Source organism: Syngnathoides biaculeatus, chromosome 13 (genome assembly GCF_019802595.1).
Source record: "Syngnathoides biaculeatus isolate LvHL_M chromosome 13, ASM1980259v1, whole genome shotgun sequence".
Taxonomy (NCBI): Eukaryota; Metazoa; Chordata; class Actinopteri; order Syngnathiformes; family Syngnathidae; genus Syngnathoides; species Syngnathoides biaculeatus.
This window is the reverse complement of record NC_084652.1, coordinates 4,447,618-4,468,099: the sequence shown is the minus strand read 5'-3', so window position 1 is coordinate 4,468,099 and position 20,482 is coordinate 4,447,618. Positions and strand designations below refer to the sequence as shown.

The 20,482-nt window shown below is 42.2% G+C and overlaps 1 protein-coding gene across 1 annotated transcript; it reads left to right on the top strand.

Annotated features, from left to right (window-relative positions):
- Positions 1-375: 375 nt before the first annotated feature.
- On the top strand, positions 376-19,633 carry npc1 (Niemann-Pick disease, type C1). The gene is made up of 26 exons (XM_061839750.1): positions 376-541; positions 3,460-3,588; positions 4,128-4,234; positions 4,317-4,486; positions 4,702-4,869; positions 6,390-6,639; positions 7,127-7,209; positions 7,296-7,666; positions 8,127-8,353; positions 8,470-8,570; positions 9,320-9,422; positions 9,728-9,917; positions 10,471-10,653; positions 10,737-10,851; positions 10,945-11,072; positions 11,145-11,279; positions 11,369-11,458; positions 12,737-12,927; positions 13,030-13,145; positions 13,826-13,955; positions 14,050-14,235; positions 15,335-15,566; positions 15,647-15,760; positions 17,260-17,422; positions 18,775-18,918; positions 18,997-19,633. Exons 1-25 carry the CDS (start codon positions 464-466, stop codon positions 18,855-18,857), a joined length of 3,843 nt encoding a protein of 1,280 aa, XP_061695734.1. The 5' UTR covers positions 376-463; the 3' UTR covers positions 18,858-18,918; positions 18,997-19,633.
- The last annotated feature ends 849 nt before the right edge of the window (positions 19,634-20,482 follow it).

Here is a 20,482-nt window from a genome sequence, read left to right as displayed (position 1 = left end):
TATGAACAAAAGAAATCCAAAAACCTTTTGTGTCCATTTCCGTAAATCAAATCATTGCGAATAAATAGTTGTATACTTTGAAAGAAATAATATGAGAAAGGTTTTTAGGATAAATTAGATGTGCAACTAATGGGGTTTAAGAATTGTTTATATCCAAATACCTTCATATTGTTGCAGTATCTCTTTTTTTTTTCAATACCGTTTAGTTAGTTTTATAGCGCGTATACATGATGATCACAGTAAATAAATACAGTACCGTACTTCATTGTTGGGCTACAGTTCCCAGTATGGCCTCTTGGGGGCAGCACCCACTTTCGCGCTTGACCCCGCCCCTGAGCAAAATCTGCGACCAGACGAAGAAGAAGAAGAGCTCAAGCTCCATAACAAAAAAAAAAAATATGTGAAAGTTTGTTCGTGGTGCCGCTGCTGTCGTCGCCTTCGTTTCTCTTCTCCGACGCCGACAATGGGCTTCCTCCCAGAAAGAGGCGCCTTCCGTCTACTCCTGCTTCTTATATTTCTCTCGGAGGCGCATTTTAAATGGGTATGTGGCGTTTGTGTCCTTCTTAATCTCTTTGACATTAAAACATGACTCAGCTCCCAAAGCTTCGACGTGAACATTCGTCCGGTCAGCGGGTAGACGAGAAACGTCCCGAAAAGTGAGCACATGCGAGCTGCTTTTAGTTATCCACGTCCCTCATAAATGTCTGTGTCGCCATTGACACTTGTCAATAAACAGGCCGCATAAAAGAAGTATCTTAATTCTCCAAATGGCTTCCAAATGTCGCGTTCTTGGATATTCACGTTCGTTAAATTGAATCTCGAGAGTTTGTCTGAATTTTGTCAGCTGCACTGACAAACGCTGAAGTAACTCTTGGAATGTATTCAATTTCAATTGGCAAACCCCCGCCTTACTGATATTATGATACAAATTTAGTATATTTAACAACGACCTTGAAGGAAGACAATGTTTCTTTTTGTTGCCACTGAAATAATTTTAAACTCATCCTGGGAAAAAAAAAAAAATCATACTGAAAGTAACCCTCGGGGTTAGTTGAACACCCCTGAAAGTGGGGGGCACTGTAATTTTGTAGTAATTTTTCACTTTTCCAGTATTCAAGGGCACTCATTGCACTATTAAAAAAAACAACAAAACAATGGAGGGGTGATTGTCGAATATTCTCTCCTCAAAAAAAATAGTCGTCGAACAGGGGGTGGGTACGGGGTGAAACTCAATCTTTTTATTTCTGTTTTATTTAATGGTGGCATTTAACAAAGTAAAATAATTTTGGTGATCATGAGTGATCTAAAACAGGATTAGATTTAGTCTGGTTTGACTTCACACAGTGAGACAAAAAAAAATTTAAACGTGTTTATTCACCAACACATGTGAACGTCCGGCCTCAAATTGAAACTGACAAAAACTGTAATAATGGAAAAAGATTACAAAAATTGAATGCATGCAAATCAGGCATTGTGCGATTTTCGTGCTCCAACAGGATTGTTAAAAAATAAAAAAATCATGGAGAATGCCTCGATTTCAATTACAATGTACGCGATGCTGTATGTAGAATAGCAACCCCAGAATAAAACTGTGCCCCCATGTTTCCCAGTTTAGGTTTAATATTATTTTCTTTTATTGAGAAACTCGGAGCTGATATGACGTCCTCCAGTTTTGTCATATTTGTTTAAAGGACAATCTCCCAGACACGTTGTCAATATGCATTTTGGCACATTCCAGTCTTGTCAATTTCATGTGATTTCAGTGACCTTTGTGTTTTTTTGTTAACACAAGGTGTCGATAATCCTAGGAGGGGTGGGGGGGAGGCCGCATTATCTTCTGGTGTTGTCCAGTACAGTATTTCTTAAATCCGTGCAGTGAAATATCACGACTTTCAAAGCATCATGGTGCGCTATGTGCTGCCCCGCTGTAAGAAATGTAGTAGCAGCTTTTGCAAACAGGATAAATGCCCCCGCAGGCCCAAAAAAATGGTATGTTCGTCACACATTTCAAAACAATGTGATTCAATCTGATCTTGATCAGCTTCATTGATGTGCTTTGTCATCTTCTACTCACTCATCCAATGCCTGGTCAATCAACAATACGACTAATTTTAAGCAAAACCGTTATTCTCTTCCTGCGTTTGAATGTGGGCGTAACATGTCCACGGCACGCTTCAAGAACACGAGGCCGGTGTGCATTGCGTATGGTTTGTTCTCCTTTAAAAATAAAGAAATCAAACTTTGTGGAGTAAGTGAATTTACTTCCCCCCACCTCCCCCGAGGTATTTCTTCCAACGGAGCACGTGATGCTGAATAGACAGGAAGGGTCAGACTTAGCAGCTGCAGAAAGCACAGCGCACACTTGACTCTTAAGTTTGGATTTACGCACCACGTGGGCAATTTCCATTAAATATATGCAGTCCCCCCACCATGTATTCCCATATTTTTATCCCGTTCAAATGATATTGTGTAACTAGACTCGCGTAGTGTAAATCCGGCCTCTGACACGCCGACTGACGTCTGTACTCTTTTCGGACTGCCTTTTGTTTGCCATTGTCGCTGGCAACTGCCGTTGAGTCAGTGTGACGAAACCAGAGCCGTGTCTTCATTCAGAATGTGCTACCCTTAAAATACCAAAGTAGAACCGCAAAACGTGTTTGCAGAAGTGAAATAAATTAGTAATATTTATGGAAATAAGTCGCATGACACCGCGAAAGCCAGAGTCATGTTTAAAGGTGTAGCATGTCGAAGATGTGTGGTGTCTTCGGAGTAGTAGTAGTAGTAATAGTAGTAGAAAAGACGAGCAGTTTCCGAGTCTAAAGGGCCACTGTCATGAAATGCAGGATTTTTAGTATATTAATGAAAAAACGGCAGCCGACATGGACCCATGCGTTTTTTCACCACAAAACATTATTTTGACATATACAGCTTTTTGTAACTCCCGCCATGAAAATCCTCTCGAGGGATTTGTTTTTCGAGAAGAAGCAGGAAGTGACTTACATTGCAGGACCGCCTAAAGTGGACTCGTTTGTTTCTATTAGTTTTACCTCCGGGAAGCTAGCTCGTTGTTCCTTCGTGTTAGCCAAAATGCCGGCTCGTTGCATTGCTGGACACTCGGGAGGATGGATTTACCCTTCATAAGTTTGCAAGAGAACCGGTTCATTGTGGAAAAAAAAGAGCTTTGTGGGTTCTAAATGACAGATAGGTGTGATTACAGCTACAAAAAAAAAACAATAGTTTGGGGCGGACCACGTAATCGGTCTCTCATAACGTAACAAAAGATCCACGTACGTATGACTGGCGTGCTAAATGTGTCGATGTGCGCGTCGGACGGCGTTCACATTTATTTTTTTGTATAGACATTGAAGTGAATGATGTTATGTATTTTTCATTACAATCTCTATTTTAGAATTTTTATAGGGACGTCACTTGACCTTTTAAGTTGTGTTGTATTAACAGGCGCAGGCCCAAAAATGCGTGTGGTACGGGGAGTGCGCAGAGTCCGAAATCGTCGGCGGAAAGAAATATAACTGTAACTACACCGGACCTCCAATTCCTCTGGATCCCAAAGGCTATAAACTCCTCAAGGTATTTTTCTTAACTATACGGAATGATCAAACCATTCTCTTAAGTGTATTTTTAAAAAGTAAAATCTATTTGATCATTTTTGTTTTGATATTGATTTCAATGCCATTACTTTAGTGTTTTTTTATTTTTTGGGAGGGGTTACCTTGTTTTATTTTAATACTTTTTTGGGATTGCATTTTATTTGTTTTTTTATTATGATTTCACCATTTTACATAATTTGTAATGTAATATTGAATATTATGTATTTATTTAAAGTTTTGTTTACAATTTAATCCTTTTTTTATATGGTATTTTTAATTGTGATTTAATTTTACTTCATTTCATTATAATGATTTCTGTATTTGTTTTTTTTTTTTTTTATTTTACCTGTTTGTTTTTCCTTTTAGTTTTATCGTTATAGTTTAATAATCTTTTTGAATTCCCTTGTGCATTTTCTTTTCATTGTAATAATTAGATTTTTATGTTTTGTTTTTGTTTTTTAATTGTATTTTCTCATTTTGTTTTACTTTTTATGAACTCCGTGTTTACATCCGACACAGGAACTGTGTCCCGGTTTTGACTATGGAAGTCGGGAACTATGCTGCAATGTGGATCAGTTGCTTACTCTGCAAGGGAGTCTCCAGCTGCCCTTCCAGTTCCTGTCCCGGTATGAGATTTTTGCCAACCACGTCGACTGACACGTCGTAGCACGTTTTATCGTCAATATCCTTCCATGTGGGCGTTTGCAGGTGTCCCTCGTGTTTCTTTAACTTGATGAACTTCTTCTGCGAGCTGACGTGCAGCCCTCACCAGAGTCAATTCTTGAATGCCACCAAGTTCAAAAGCTCAAATTCCACCGAGTTCAACAGCTCCAGCGTGGTGGAGGTTCAGTACTACATCGGGCAAACATTCTCCAACGGTGAGTTTGCACGGACGCGTGTGATTGTCAGCAGAGTGCGAAGCGCGCTTATCTGAGCAGCCTAGAACCAAATATTAAGTAACACGCCTCACACCAAACATTCTAATCATGACCTACGGAATTTGTGTTATATGTGAAGCTGCTCTTCATTTCTTGCACAAAGCTTTATGGAAGGAAAATCGTCCGTTTTCATGGAGCGTCTCCCTCTTTTGCAGCCATGTACAACGCCTGCCGGGACGTCCAAGTGCCATCCAGCAACCTGAAGGCCTTGTCGTTTCTGTGTGGCAAAGATGCCAAGGACTGCAACGCCACCAACTGGATCGAGTACATGTTTGACATACGAAATGAGCAGTCGCCCTTTCCTATCATACCCATATTCTCTGGTAAGCATTGCTTTGAATATACCGCATATTTATTTCGGTCGTCAATGTTAATTACTGTAATTTCCGGGCCCATAAGCCGCGACTTTTTTTCCCCAGACTCTTTCAACTCTGCGGTGATGCGGTTAATTTGTGCATTTTTTTTCTAACCGCCGCAAGGGGCACTCGAGCGGAAGAGATAAGTGTGAGACCGGTGGAATATACATGCCGAGGAAGTGACTTTTACCGGTCCGGCCATGTTAGCGCTGTGCTAGCGTGTTACTGCCGTGTCTCAGTGATTTTTACCGGTATGTTTTGTGTTTTTTTTTTTTTTAACCAGCACTGTTAGTTCAGCCCTAGCGGTGCTAGCATTAGCGTTAGTTCAGCGCTAGCGTTAAACTTTCCGTGTACGATCTTTCTTTGTAAATATCTCGTTTAAATGTGGATTTCAATGTGGGCACTTGTGGCTTTTACACAGCTGGGGCGGATGTATGTACCAATTGGTACCCTAATTTCTCAAAAATAATGCGCAAATTTTTCCAAAAATATTTTCAAAAAGTTAACAAAGCACATTATATTTAGGTATGGATTAAAAATAAAAAATACAATCACATTGTATAGTCGTATACAGGTACAAAGAGTTGTTAAAAAATGTGTACATATACATTTCAATATGATATTCCATGTCTTTTGTTCCACATTTATATATATTAGGGTAATGTGCGCGCCCAACCTGAACTCTATTACTTCCTCAGGGAGCTTGCATTTTATGATCGTTAGCGTAGCATGCTTGTTGCTACTGCACCAAAGATCAGAAATGACTGTCCATGAGTTTGTTTTAATTTAAAGACAAAAAAGGGATTTTAAAAAATGTTTCAAGTCATCAATGATGAGTTCTACAGCGATGCACCAAAGATAGCTGCTATGGATTCGGATTGGAGATGATTCAGATGCTTCTTTTGAAGGCTTGGCCAAGGATGTGTAATGCAGTGGATAAACTACTCTATGGACCAAAGTTTGTTGCACAAATATTTAACCCAGTGTTTAATAAATAGTGGTAAATAGTTTATATTTTTAAGACCGTAATATGTGTTATCAACACTGTTAAAATGTTGCGCCATCTTTGAGCAATTATTTTAGTTGGTTGAGGGATTCTCTTCTGACAATTACAGGGACCAGGACAAGCGTGTCCTGTGGCCTGTCCCGAGATTATATTACCGCTACATCAGGACATGCACAATGATTATTATGATTAATTATTGTTGTACGGACAGTTTTTTTTGAAAAACAATAAGTGCAAACTTAACAAAATATAAATACAGAGCATTTCTAATATTCTGAGCACATGGGTATCGGCAAATTGGTGGTGCGCATTGTACGTTGGTAGAAGGGTTTTCCAGATTTTTTTTTAGGTCAACTTTGGGGGTGCGCATTATACTTGAGAAATTTCGGTATTTCCTTTACAAATGTACTGGGTCAGGCTTATAACCAGCTGCGCTCTGTAGGCCGGGAATTACGATATTGTCTTTTATACTGTACATTAGATGCGCCAGTGTCTGGCTACACGCCCATGAACAACAAGACGTACGGCTGCTCTGAAGGCCTGGAGGACGGTTCCGGTCCTTGCTCCTGCCAGGATTGCTCCGCAACATGCGGGCCCAAACCCGTTCCGCCGTACATCCCGCCTCCTTGGACAATCATCGGTATTGACGCCATGACCGTCATCATGTGGATCTTTTACACGGCCTTCCTGTTCGTGTTTGTCGGCACAGTGGTCGCAGCGTGGTGCTACAGGTAAAAAGAAGAAGAAGTGGAAAAAAAATGCCGATCTTTAAACTCTCCTAATTGTCTTTTGACCACTCTGGATTCTTTCCTGGCCATTTGTCACCGTCTCGCTTCTTTATTTTTTTTAACAGTTTAGCTGTTTTAATGCAAATCTATTGAAACTTGCAATGCGTGGGATTTGGTATGATTTCCATCTTGAGCGCTTCAGATATATCAGATGATTTTGGTAAAATAGGTTTCATGCTACTAGACTAAGCACACATTCTATCTATCTATCTATCTATCTAGCTCTCTAGCTCTATCCATCCATAAATAGCTTTTCCACCAGATTGTCATTCATTCATTTTTTTGGACAAAGTCCCGTTCTTAGTTTTGGAACGATAAGTTCAATTTCTTACTTCGCTCAAATGAAGTAAATGAGTGTTGATTATTTTTAAAATGCGGCGTTACCCTTTGCCTGAGGATTCAACACTACATTTGGTGTACTTCTGTTTAGGAAAAGGACAATCATGTCGGAGTACGGCCCCATTTTGGATAGCAACAACCCGTTGTCTCTCAACAGCGACCGTTCTGAAGCAGGTAATTGGATTTGGGCTTAACAAAGTGCACTTTCAGTCGATGTGAGATGACTCATAAACAAAGTAACGTTCAATTTGTGCCCGTAGTGAACGCGACATGCTGCGAGACGCTGGGTGAGCGTTTCGAGAACACCCTGCGTGTGGTCTTCAGCTCGTGGGGTTCGTTCTGCGTGCGCTACCCGGGTCTGGTCATCCTGGGCAGCCTGCTCTTTGTGGTGGCCTCCTCCGGCGGTCTGGTCTACATGCGCATCACCACCGACCCGGTGGAGCTGTGGTCGTCGCCCGGCAGCCAGGCGCGCCGAGAGAAGGACTACTTCGACAGCCACTTTGGGCCTTTCTTCAGGACGGCTCAGCTCATCATCACGACGCCGCTCAACGAGACCTTCACCTACAACCCCTACTTTGGAGGCTCGCCCGTCCCCTTCGGAGCCATCTTGGATAAGGGCATCCTCCATCAGGTGAGTCGGACAATGGGATTTTAATATTGAATGACTGAATGCCACGTATCGTCATCGTATGATTAACAATACTCATTTCTCGCTGCTTCCCTCGAGCCAAATTTAGGTTTTTCTTTCACAAGTTGCTCAAAGTGAAACATCTATTTTTTTTCTTAACTGTTTGTGTTCCACCGACAGTGATCAAAGTTTAAAATGTTATTTTAGTTCTGGTTTAGTTTTCTTAGAACCTATTTTTTTGTGTGATTTAGATTATTTTATTTTTTTACTATTGTATTGTCTGTTGTTTTGCCTTTTTTCCCTTCTGTTTAATTTACCATTATTTCACAATGCTGAGGATTTAGTGGTCTTGACAACAGGTTGTCGGGAAAGTGGGTGTTTGACAAAGGAAGGATAGATTTAATTTGCTACCTTTGTTGAAGCTATTTAATTTTTCATTTACCATTGCATTTCATTTCACCAGGTGCTGGACCTGCAGCTCGCCATCGAGGCGCTCGTCGCCCCGTACGATGGCCAAAATGTCACGCTGAAGGACGTCTGCCTGGCCCCGCTGGCCCCGTACAACGACAACTGCACCATCTTGAGCATCCTCAACTACTTCCAGAATAGCCACGCCGTGCTCGATCACAGCCTCGGCGACGAGTACTTCACCTACGCCGATTTTCACAGCCATTTCCTCTACTGTGTCAGGTTTGCCTCCGCCGTCTTTTTCTTTCTTCTACATTGGCAGGGAGGTGAGAAGTAATGTCGTGGTGTAGTGTAAAAAAAAAAAAGGATGTGAACAAAAAAAAATTTTTGTATTACAGCGCCCCAGCATCCCTGAACGACACCACACTCCTCCATGATCCTTGTCTCGGCACCTTCGGAGGTCCCGTCTTCCCTTGGCTGGCTCTGGGTGGCTACGATTGTAAGCTTTATGTGCCGTAAATGAACTGCAGGGACAGTATATTTGACTGCACCTATAAAGTTGGATAATCGATATAGCCATTGTAGTTTTTATTTTTTTATTGCCTACGCAAATGCTGAGGGGGCACGGTGGATGAGCTGGAAAGCGTTGGCCTCACAGTTCTGAGGTCCAGGGTTCAATCCTGGGCCCGCCTGTGTGGAGTTTGCATGTTCTTCCTCTGCCTGCATGGCTTTTCTTCAGGCAGACCAGTTTCCTCCAACCCCCACCCCCAAAAAAAACATGCAAGATTAATTCGACACTCTTAATTCCTCGTAGGTGTGATTGTGAGTGGGACTGTTTGTCTGTTTGTGCCCTGCGATTGGCTGGCAACCAGTTCAGGGTGTACCAGCACTCCCCGCGATCCTTGTGAGGATAAGCAGCTAAGAAAATGGATAGATGGACTAAAATGTTGCGCTATGTTGGTCAACGAGCTGTTTGTGTAGTGTCATCTCACCTTACTACTTCGCCAATGTTGGGCAAACAGTTCTGATAAACTGGGTCATCTCATAGATGCATTATAAGAGCAACATCAAATGTTCTGTCTTTTCTTATAAGTCTGTTGGACCAACCCTCCCTTTCCTGAAGAAGGGCTTCTTCCATGTGTTTCCCGTATTAAGAGCTGCTTATGAGAAGCTTATTTGTCAAGGAAGCAGATAGCTTTTCATTTTGCTTTTTTAATCATTTTCTCATGCTTTGTTTCCACACGCCAGCCACCAACTACAACAATGCGAGCGCTCTTGTCATCACCTTCCCAATCAACAACTACCTCAACGACACGGTCAGGCTGGGCAAAGCTCTGGCATGGGAAAAGGAGTAAGAATTTTTGTTAATTTTAATGGGGATATGTAATGAAACGTGCCTTTTTAAAAATAAGACTAGCCTCTCAAAAGCAAAAGTATGTAGAGCAAATTAATATTAGCTAACTGCTAGCAGCACATATTTGAATATTAAGTCAAGTTGTTAACAGAGTCTAATTTCAGCGACTCTAGAAAAATAGTCATGTCTTGTAGTTTTTGTTCTTTGTTGTATTGTGAGAACTGTTCTAAATTGTGAAAAACGGCATATGTCATGTTGCCTTTAATCTGGTTTACTAACGTTTGTGCATGTGCGCACTCCAGATTCATCCGCTTCATGAAGGAGTTCCACAACCCCAACCTGACTATCGCCTTCAGCGCCGAGAGGAGCATTGAGGACGAAATTAACCGGGAGAGCAACAGCGACATCAGCACCGTCGTCCTCAGCTACGCCATCATGTTCGTCTACATCTCTCTGGCGCTGGGACACATAAACAGCTGCAGGAGACTGCTGGTAAGCGCCCGCTGTGTCACGAGTTCACATCAAGCGGCGCAGGTTCAATAAAATCGGCTCGACCAGGTGGCGCGTGACATGCGGCGAGGCTCGCAAAAAGGGAGCAGCAGAGGAAGGGAAATACGCGGTCCAGTTGCTTTTGAATAGCACCAATTCACTACTTTTGTCATCTCAAAGCACTTATCATATGAAGCAGGGAAATAAAATAAGCCAACACGAGGAGGTGGAGAAAAAATGGATCAGGACAAAGCATTTGGCAAAGCCAGGATTTGAGAGGCAAAAAAAAAAAAATCATGGGGATTTTGAGAATAAATACATTGTTAAAAACTCAACAGAAATGAAATCATTTTCATAAAGGGCAGCAAAATGTGGAGACTTATTTTGTCGAGGAAAAACATTTGAACAGAGTTCAACATTCAAGATAATTGTTCGACGATGTAACTTGATCAAAACCTTCAAAAATGTTTCTGAAAAACAATAAATACTAAATATTAAATGCGAGCATACTTGTCATTGTTATAATAAAGTTGATTGCATGCTTGCACTCACGTAGGTGGACTCCAAGATTTCTCTGGGCATCGCGGGCATCCTAATCGTGCTGAGCTCAGTGGCGTCCTCGCTGGGCATCTTCAGCTACGTCGGCATCCCGCTCACCCTCATCGTCATCGAGGTCATCCCCTTCCTGGTGCTGGCCGTCGGCGTGGACAACATATTCATCATCGTGCAGACGTACCAGGTATCTGCACGTGGTTGAATCCACCACCTGCTCATGTCCATCGTGGCCTTAAAAAAAAAAAAAACTTTTTGTGTGTGTGTCAGCGAGACGAGCGGATGCCTCAGGAGGAACTCCACCAGCAGATCGGTCGCATCCTCGGAGACGTCGCGCCCAGCATGTTCCTGTCCTCCTTCTCTGAGACGGTGGCCTTCTTCCTTGGTATACAAATACAACACATATGATAATGAATCCGATGTATAAGCGGGAATATGCGTCTTCTCATTCCATGCTGATGATATTGTTGTCCTGCAGGGGCGCTGTCCAACATGCCCGCGGTCAGGACCTTCTCCCTCTTTGCTGGCCTGGCTGTTTTCATTGATTTCCTGTTGCAGATCAGCTGCTTTGTGAGCCTTCTGGGCTTGGACCTGAAACGACAGGAGGTGAGCCCGAACGCGTTCTGAACGATTGGAGCAAAAAGTCCTCAATTTTGCCGTCCAAAAAAAAAAAAAAAGGCGAATCGGCTGGATATCATTTGCTGCGTGAAGCTGCCCGAAGATCAGGCACCAAAGACGGACAGCGTCCTCTTCCGCTTTTTCAAGAAGTTCTACGCGCCGTTCCTCCTCAAAGAGTGGGTGCGGCCCGTTGTTGTAAGTGCGCGCAACACGTGCCTTCCTTTTTGGTCACAAGCACAAGTTGTGATTTGAGCTGTCACTGTTTATAAATCATCTCTGTGCAGGTGGCTGTATTTGTGGGCGCACTCTCCTTCAGTATAGCTGTGGTCAATAAAGTTGAGGTCGGACTGGACCAGCAGCTCTCCATGCCTGATGTAAGTCACCCCCTGTTAATATCACAAAGTGGCACTTAGAAGAAGCTACCATGCAAGCACGACAAAAACAGTGTTCAAATTACAATGACGCTGAAAAAATATTCCATACTAATGCTGATATTATTCCACTCCAAGCCGGAAGACGGCAAAAACACGCACTACCTACCATACACATTTTTTCGGAACTATAATAAAGTAAAATTTGTAAAATGATGAGGAGAAAGTAGGGTTTTTTTTTTCCTTCAAGATAAACTTGTAACGTTATAAGAATAAAGACGTAATATTAAAGAATAATCAGAACAAATGTCTAATAATAATTACAAAACCCATGTGGAACTTTTGTAATTGTCAATATTCAATCAACATTTAAATGTGATAAGCGTTTCTTTTAGAAATTCATGTAGTATTTTTCCCCAAGAATGTGAATACAGTTGGAGTATAAATCAAGAATACCAGGTAGTTGTTTTATGATGAAAAAAATTTCAACAAATTTTTCACATCAGTGCCAAGGCTTACTCTGAGAATAAATTTGTAATATTGAGAATAAATCTTTAAATTAAATGAGTAAAAAGTAGTTGTAAATATAGCAAGAATAAATGAAGTGTTAAAAGGTTAGTGTTTAAAAATACTGTCGTCTTAATTTCCCAGGAATAAATTCAAAACAAAAAAAGTAACATTACTAGAAATAAGTGATTGCAAAATTAAAATTATGTGAATAAAGTCAGAGAAAAGTAAAGGATAAAAAAAAGTCATAAAAATAAAGCAGTGTTTTAAACTAATAAAAAGTTGGGTTTTTTTCCCAGAAAATCAATAATATATTTTGAATAAAGAAAATTATTTGAATAATGTTGAGAATCAAGCTTTAAATCTAATGTAAAAAAATTAGTACCAAAAAATGTAAGTTGTCTTAATTTTCCAGGAAACAAGTACCCAATTTGCATACAACGTATTATATTTTAAAATTATGAAAATGAAGTGGGTTTTTTTCCCCCCAAGTAAAATTCAATGACATAATTACTTGTACTTTCTATGTCTCTTGAATATCGTCTATTAGTCAGGGAGTATCTTGAGAATTTGTTACTTTGTCGTTGAGCGATTTTTAAAACCAACAAAAGAGGAGAATTGAGTTGACTCTTTCATCCACATCAAACTGTTGATTTTAAAATTATTATTATTATTATTATTACACCCCCCCACACACACACACACACACACTCCTATGACTCCTCCATTTCATCGCTGCGTCTGTCACCCCTGACGGTCCGTGTCCTCAACCAGGACTCGTACGTGCTGGAGTACTTCAAGAACCTGAGCCAGTATCTCCACACGGGAGCGCCGGTGTATTTTGTAGTGGAGGACGGTCTGAACTACAGCAGCCTGGAGGGTCAGAACTCGGTGTGTGGCGGCGTGGGCTGCAACAACAACTCCCTGGTGCAGCAGATCTACTCTGCGTCGCTCATCAGCAACTAGTACGTTTCACATAAAAATAAATAAATAAATAAATAAATGTAACCTATTCAAATATGTTAGCAACAGCAGTGAATGCCTTTTTATTTCTTGAAATCTTTCAGCTCCACAATCGCCTACACGCCTTCCTCTTGGCTGGACGACTACTTCGATTGGGTGAAGCCACGGTCCACCTGCTGCCGTTACTACAATACCACCGGCGACTTCTGTAATGCTTCGGGTAAATCTTTATCCAATGTCAACAACTCTCCGGCTGACTTTTCCCTCCACTTACTGTAATATGTAAAAGTCGCAAGTGGTCGCATTGAAACACGAGATTTTTACAAAGAAAGACACTACACAGAGAGTTTAACGCTAGCACCGCCACGCTAACGCTAGCCCCGCGCTAACAGGGCCGGTTAAAAAAAAAACATACCGGTAAAAATCACCGAGACATGGTAGTAACCCGCTAGCGCCGCGCTAACGGGGCCGGACCGGTAAAAGTCACCTCGTCGGCACATATATTCCACCTGTCTCACTCTTATCTTTTCCACTCGAGTGCCCCCTTGCGGGCGTTAGAGAGAAAAAAAAATGCACAGATTAGCCGCTTCACCGCATAAACCGCAGGGTTGAAAGCTTGTAGAAAAAAGTCGCGGATTATAGGCCAGAAATTACAGTACTTTTGTCTCTTCACACAAAAGATGTTGTCAAGGTAAAAACCACACAGTTACTTCGTACTGTACCATCGGGACATCTTGCTTAAGCCAATAAGTGTTTGCTTGACCTAGAAAACCAGAAGCACTGCGTCATGCGTGTGGAAAAACTGTACAAAAAAAAATCCCTTCTTAACAACTACACCATCCTATAACGTATCTGTAGAATGCAGTTTAATTGTATTCCCGCTGGCTTCTTACTTTGTAGTAGTGGACCCATCGTGCGTGCACTGTCGACCTATGACGGAAAGCGGGAAGCAGAGGCCCGTGGGTGATGACTTCATGCACTTTCTTCCCATGTTCCTGTCGGACAATCCCAATGTCAAGTGTGGAAAGGGGTAATTCCAGATGCTGCGTTTTTTGTGTGTGTGTGGGTTTTTTTTTTTTTGAGTTTCCTATCACCAACTTGACTGTGATTTGTTTTCTCTGCAGCGGCCACGCAGCGTACGCCACAGCAGTGGACCTCTATCCCAACAACACCCGAGTGGGAGCCAGCTACTTCATGACCTTTCACACCATCCTGAAGGAGTCGTCGGACTACATCGACGCTTTGAAAATGGCCCGCGTCTTGGCTGACAACATCAGTCAGACCGTGGACCACAAGATTTTTGCCTACAGGTGGGCCCTACTGTCACTTTACAGCAGGGCTGCTCAATGCGTCGATCGAAAAAAGAAAGACATCAGCCAATGTTCCCTCTAAACTGCGTGCGTGCGCAATTGTGCACTGCTGCTGAAGTCTCTTTGCAGATATTCTGCGTTGTGCGCAAAAAAATACTCCAATACAAATTGAAAGTATAACATCCAGCTATTCAGTTTATGGCATTTTGATTCAATGAGTGAGGGATGACTGGTTATTACATCCAATAGCACATTTCAGATACGTACTGTAAAAAAATGAAAAGAAAAAGACACTGGTTTCTTTTAGGCAGCACACGGAACTTTCTCTAACAATCACCGATGCTCTGCCACACTTTTTCCTAGTTTACCTTACACCCCCCGGTTTTTAAAGACGTACACTCATAATTACAAACGTTACAGTACTTACGCAGCCCATCAATGTCTTTTTGTCTTTTATACAACGTCCACCACCGCAGCTTTAGTCAGCAACACAGTCTGGGGAACATAGAGCAAAGACGAGCTAGACATGCTGATTATGTTTACTTTCGATATTAATGGAGAAAGTTAAAAAAAGAAATGCTGTTGTTTTAAGATGCAATGACTGTCGGTGTATGTGAATAATCGAAGAAAAAGTGGTTCAACTGGACGAGATTTTCTTTTTCCGAGCGGGGAAGGTCTCGTGTGAAGCCAAAGTAGAAAGTGCAGGATGAGATGGTGTGTCATTTTAAAATTCCACCTTGGCACAGCCTGATCCAGGATGAAAGCGCAGACAATACAGTGGACAAAAAGCTAATTATCTTTTTTTAAATATAGGAGGCAACATATCATTAACCTTAAAACTGTTTTGTGAGCATCTCACAGCCCCCTGTCGGTAGCTGGCGCGAGGCTAGCTGCTTGAAAAGTAGATCTTGGGGTAAAAAAAGAACACTGTCTCTTTGAATGTAACCCCCTGTGATTTAACACCCATCTGCTATCAATGTAAATCTGCACTATGGACTAAAAAAACATTATTGCAGGAGCCCAAATGATGAACTTTTATGTATTGGGTGTATATGTCGCGTAATCATGTACTAACCGCTAAGCAACACCTCCTCCGCAGCGTCTTCTACGTGTTCTACGAGCAGTACCTGACCATCGCGTACGACACGGCCTTCAACCTGAGCGTGTCGCTGGGCGCCATCTTCGTGGTGACGGCCGTGCTGCTGGGCTTCGAGCTGTGGTCGGCCGTGCTAGTGTCTGTCACCATCGCCATGATCCTGGTCAACATGTTCGGCGTCATGTGGCTGTGGAACATCAGCCTCAACGCTGTCTCGCTCGTCAATCTGGTCATGGTGAGTACGCCAGCGCGCGCGCACGTGACTGTCGCGGCAGTTTCCGAGTCGTTTTTGTCACACGACGTTTCCTTCTGCAGGCCTGCGGGATCTCCGTTGAGTTCTGCAGCCATCTGGTTCGAGCGTTTTCCATCAGCATGAAGAAGAGCAGAGTGGCACGAGCCGAGGAGGCGTTAGCTCACATGGGCAGCTCGGTAAGTTTAACGAAAACGTTGAATGCAAACTGTTGCTGGATGCTTTCTCTCCTCCGTTTTGACCTGATTTTAAAACAATTTATTTTCACCCGGAAGTACTGCTAAACAGAGTACAGACCGTAAAATGTTTAGAATAGCTAATCTCGGATGGTAAATATCCCACATATCCCTTTGATCCCGAAACATTTCAGTATTATTTTTAAGAAATCTTACATTAATTTCATCAATAGTTTGCAGTGAGTGGTTGTGTACGTCCCTTTTACTACCCCTGAAATAGTCAAGCAAATGAAATCCTCTGTAACTTCAAGCGTTTTAACATAAACGTGGCGAAGACCTTCCGTAACTTTCCGAACAACTTTTTCCTGACAAGAAAAAAAAGAAAATCTTCAACCAATCTATGCCCATCACTTTAACATACTTCCAATTTTGCAACAAGTACTACTTTCCTATTAGCCAAAACTCCAGCAGCATATTGTGGTATTGTTTTTCAGCAATAGCTCAGTATCGATAGTTTGTGAATACTAATCAAAAACACGCACATTCCAGGGTCCCGTTGTCACTATCATAACATTTTTGATTGAGGCAAGGTTTCAAGTAACATTTAACAGTCCTTAATGTCACAGTAAGTGTAAATAAATAGTTACCCACGTTTCGTATGAGGACATGAAAATACTAAAAATTCTAAACTTGAGGGTGAATATTTATTTATTTTCCCGCACATTTGATTTTTGACTATCAATTGTTCTCCAAGTTATAAAATTTTGTTTATATAACAATGTAAAATGTTATTTTTTTTTTTTTTGAAGTCCATTTCCAACACATTTTCTTTTGTTTTTATTTTTTTGCCAGGTTTAAAACCTAAAAAGACCTTGGACTTAGACTCACTTAGAAGTTCCTCTGCTGAGGCCAATAGCTTATTTGGAATGAAGTCATACTTCTTTTTATTTCGGCTTGTCCTGTTAGGGGTCACCACAGCGTGTCATTTTTTTCCATCGAAGCCTATCTCGCGCATCTTCCTCTCGAACACCCACTTTCCAAGTGTTAGCTCGTCGTTGATTATTTAATATCACTCTCAATGGTTGGTCAGTGTCCTTGCTGTCCAATGTAGGCCTCACTAACGTTAGCTCGTCACTAGCGTTAGCTTGTCAGTCGCCTTGGCTCGTCGCTAGCGTGAGCTCGTCGTCGTTGTTTTTTTTTTCTTTTTCCAAATTTCACTCTCCAATGGGTGGTAAATGTTACTGGCCTCAGAGATGGGCAAAGACGCTCCCCGGTTGCACAATTATAGGATAGTAGCGGTGAGGATATGGATTTTGGGGAGGTAAAACAAGCTCAGAGGGAGCACGTGCCTCCACCCTGCACCAGAGACATCAAAGAAATCAAACAATTTTATTTTTTAAGTCATATAAAAGTGCCAAATGTTTAACGTAACTGATTGGATGCCTATAGAGTTGTACTTTTCTCCAAAATGGAGAACTAATATTGATACTTCTTCATCGCAGGTGTTCAGCGGGATCACGCTGACAAAGTTCGGCGGCATCCTCATCCTGGCGCTGTCCAAGTCTCAGATCTTCCAGGTCTTCTATTTCCGCATGTACCTGGCCATCGTGCTCCTGGGTGCCGCGCACGGCCTCATCTTTCTGCCCGTGCTGCTCAGCTACGCAGGTCAGTCCCCGAGCCCTGATGCACGTGGGATGCCTTTAAAAAGTCTACACACCCCTGTCAAAACAAAAATAAGAGTGACTGCAGCTGCGACAAAGTACTGTAATTCCCGGTGTGACGGTCTGAGCGCTCCCGGTGCTGAAAGGTCTTCTTCAGGTTAATGCGCATGCATCTAGAATTTTTCTTTTTTAATTTTTCTACTTTTTCTACTTCTGTGCCAGTCTGAAACTTCCCCATCCATGCTTATTCCGCGTGTTCATTTTTGCTCCGCGTGCATTTCGCTACGGATGTCTCACAAGCGAGCGCTCAGACCGTCACACCGGCCAACAGAGCGCACCTGGTTATAAGTCTCACCCAGTACATTTGTATAGGAAATACCATTTGGTACATGCATACGGGGCAGCTGTGTAAAAGCCGCAAGTGCCCACGTTGAAACACGAGATATTTATAAAGAAAGACGGTACACAGAGAGTTTAACGCACGGGTCACCAATGCGGTGCCCGCGGGCGATTGGTAGCCGGCAAGGACCATATAAGGCGCCCGCGAGGTATGTTCTAAAAATGCCACAGGCCACAAAATGTTACTATTATTTGTGCTTTAAATTCTGAATCTGACTTGCTTACGTGAATTAAAATGTTAAAATACCTGTGATGCCATTTACTACAATAGATTAAAACAAAAATATTTTATGTACGTGTAATGAACTGAGTCTGAAATTTGCCGCAAACAGGTCACGTAGCCGTTCATATGATCGGTGCTCACGAATTAGCCCTCAGCCTCAAAAAGGTTGCTGAGCCCTGGTTTAACGCTAACGCTAGTGCCGCACTAATGCTAATGCTAGCGCAGCGCTAACAGGGCCGGATCGGTAAAAGTCACTTCCTCGGCACATATATTCCACCGGTCTCACTCTTAACTTTTCCGCTCGAGTGCCCCCTTGCGACTGTTGGGGGGGAAAAAATGCACAAATTAGCCGCATCACCGCATAAGATGCAGGGTTGAAAGCGTGTGGAAAAAGTCGCGGTTTATAGGCCGGAAATTACGTTCCGTGCAATTATAATAGAATATCTACTCTGTTGTTGAGCAAAAAAACTTGTTAAGGGACGCTGCAAAGACGCAGACAGCTGAAGGAATTTCTCACACTTACTGTCGTCTTGTGCATGTGACAACAATCTGCCGTATTCGTCATACTTCTGTGCTACGGGATACGGTGGCAAAACTTTTTCTATAAACAAGACGTTAACAAAGCACACGCAAGAATATTGGGCATCAAGCGTTCTCGTTAAAGGTGGGAAAAGGTGTGTACGGGTGCTTTCTTTTGAAATCTGCTGTTTATTGAGCGCGTGTCACTGCGGCAGGTCCCTCGGCAAACAAAGCGAAGGTGTTCGCGGCCAACAGGCGCCTCGTCGGGACCGAAAGGGAGCGGCTCCTCAACTACTAAGACGACAGACAGGCGGGAGGGGAGAGGCGGGCGGGACGACGCCAATTTTATCCAAACGGGAGTGAGTGCCACAGATTTTTTTTTTTTTTTTTTTTTTTTTCTCCCCCCCCCCCTCCTCAACGTCCTCGTCTTCTTCCAGCTGTTACTGTCACCTTTGTCATGGCCACCGCTGACTTTTTACATGGATTGGACCGAGGAATATTACTTGACGTTTTCTCGTCACACTACGGCTGCAGAATCGAGACCGGAAGGAATATCACGCACAAGTGTCAGTTGACAGACAGTGAGTGGCATGACCCGTTAGTGATTTGGAAATCTTTAAAGGGGAATCCTGTTCAGTTTTTAAATAGAAAAACAAATATAGATATATATATTTTTTAAATCCACAACTGTGCTTACGTCGGAGCTCAAGCTAACTTGTTCCAAATCCTCAAAGGTACCAAGTAACGATGCGGTTTGTAACTACTGTGTAATTGCTCAGGTTTTGCCCTCATTGTGTACGAGATGGGGATAATTACAACCCCCCCGCCCCATGCTCGGAGAAGCCTCAGCAAAGGTATACTTGGAAAAATTTGAACTCGGGCCAAATTTATGTTTAATAAGCTCTTTTTGCAGTTACTGATCATTTGTTATGCCTGTGTGTGAATACCTCTACTTTAAGGAATTAATTCAAATCTCATCCTCGGCGGTAAATGCTTGGTAAATTACTATTTTACGATATTACCTCTTAGTGTTAACTCTAATACTGGATTATGCTCTCAAAGGAACAGGACCACTTTTTTTGGTGGGGGGGTGATACAATTTTTAATTGGAATTGTTGTTTTTGGAATTATGAAGCTGTGTTGAAGTGACGCAAATATTACTTTTGGATACTAGTTTTTATAAACAATTTTACTACCTTATTAAAACGTTCTCACCTCAAAAATTAACGTTTGTGCGACCTTCTTGGCTGTTGTCTTCTCTTTGTGGTGAAGATCTGCAAAAGTAATATGTAATAAATTATGTTGTTGCGTGTTTAAAATGGGCAAACCTACATATGGGGATCGCGTGCCAATAAAACAATACATAGTGAGCTAGTTAGCGTTGGGATAATTTATAACTAAGATTGTGATATATAACATAAATCTGACGACATTGCATGAGTAAAGTCAGAGGATTGAGTTACAATTGACCCCTCCGTACAGGGCACTTAACCACGCCTCCTGAAGTGACGTCACACCACGTGCGCAGACGTAAGACAAACGGTAAAAATGGCAAATACAATACAATACATTCTGAACTGAGACAGACTCCATGCTTCTGATTTCAGTCAATCGTTCACACGGAGCAATGTTATGCTAGCGGAGAACGTCTCATTCATTTATACGAGACGTGTATTAAAAATCAAATTTATGGCATATCTTCGTGCAAACACCGTCTGGTTAAGCTTCGGCCGCAAGCCGGCAAGAAACCGACACATTTGTGCAGTCCGATCATCGCTAAATATCGCTCAACAAACAATAAGTGTGTCAATCGTTCACACGTAGTGGTGTTATGCTAGCGGAGAACGTCTCATTCATTTATACGAGACATGTATTGAAAATCAAATATAGGGCATACCTTCGTGCAAACATATGTGCTCCGGT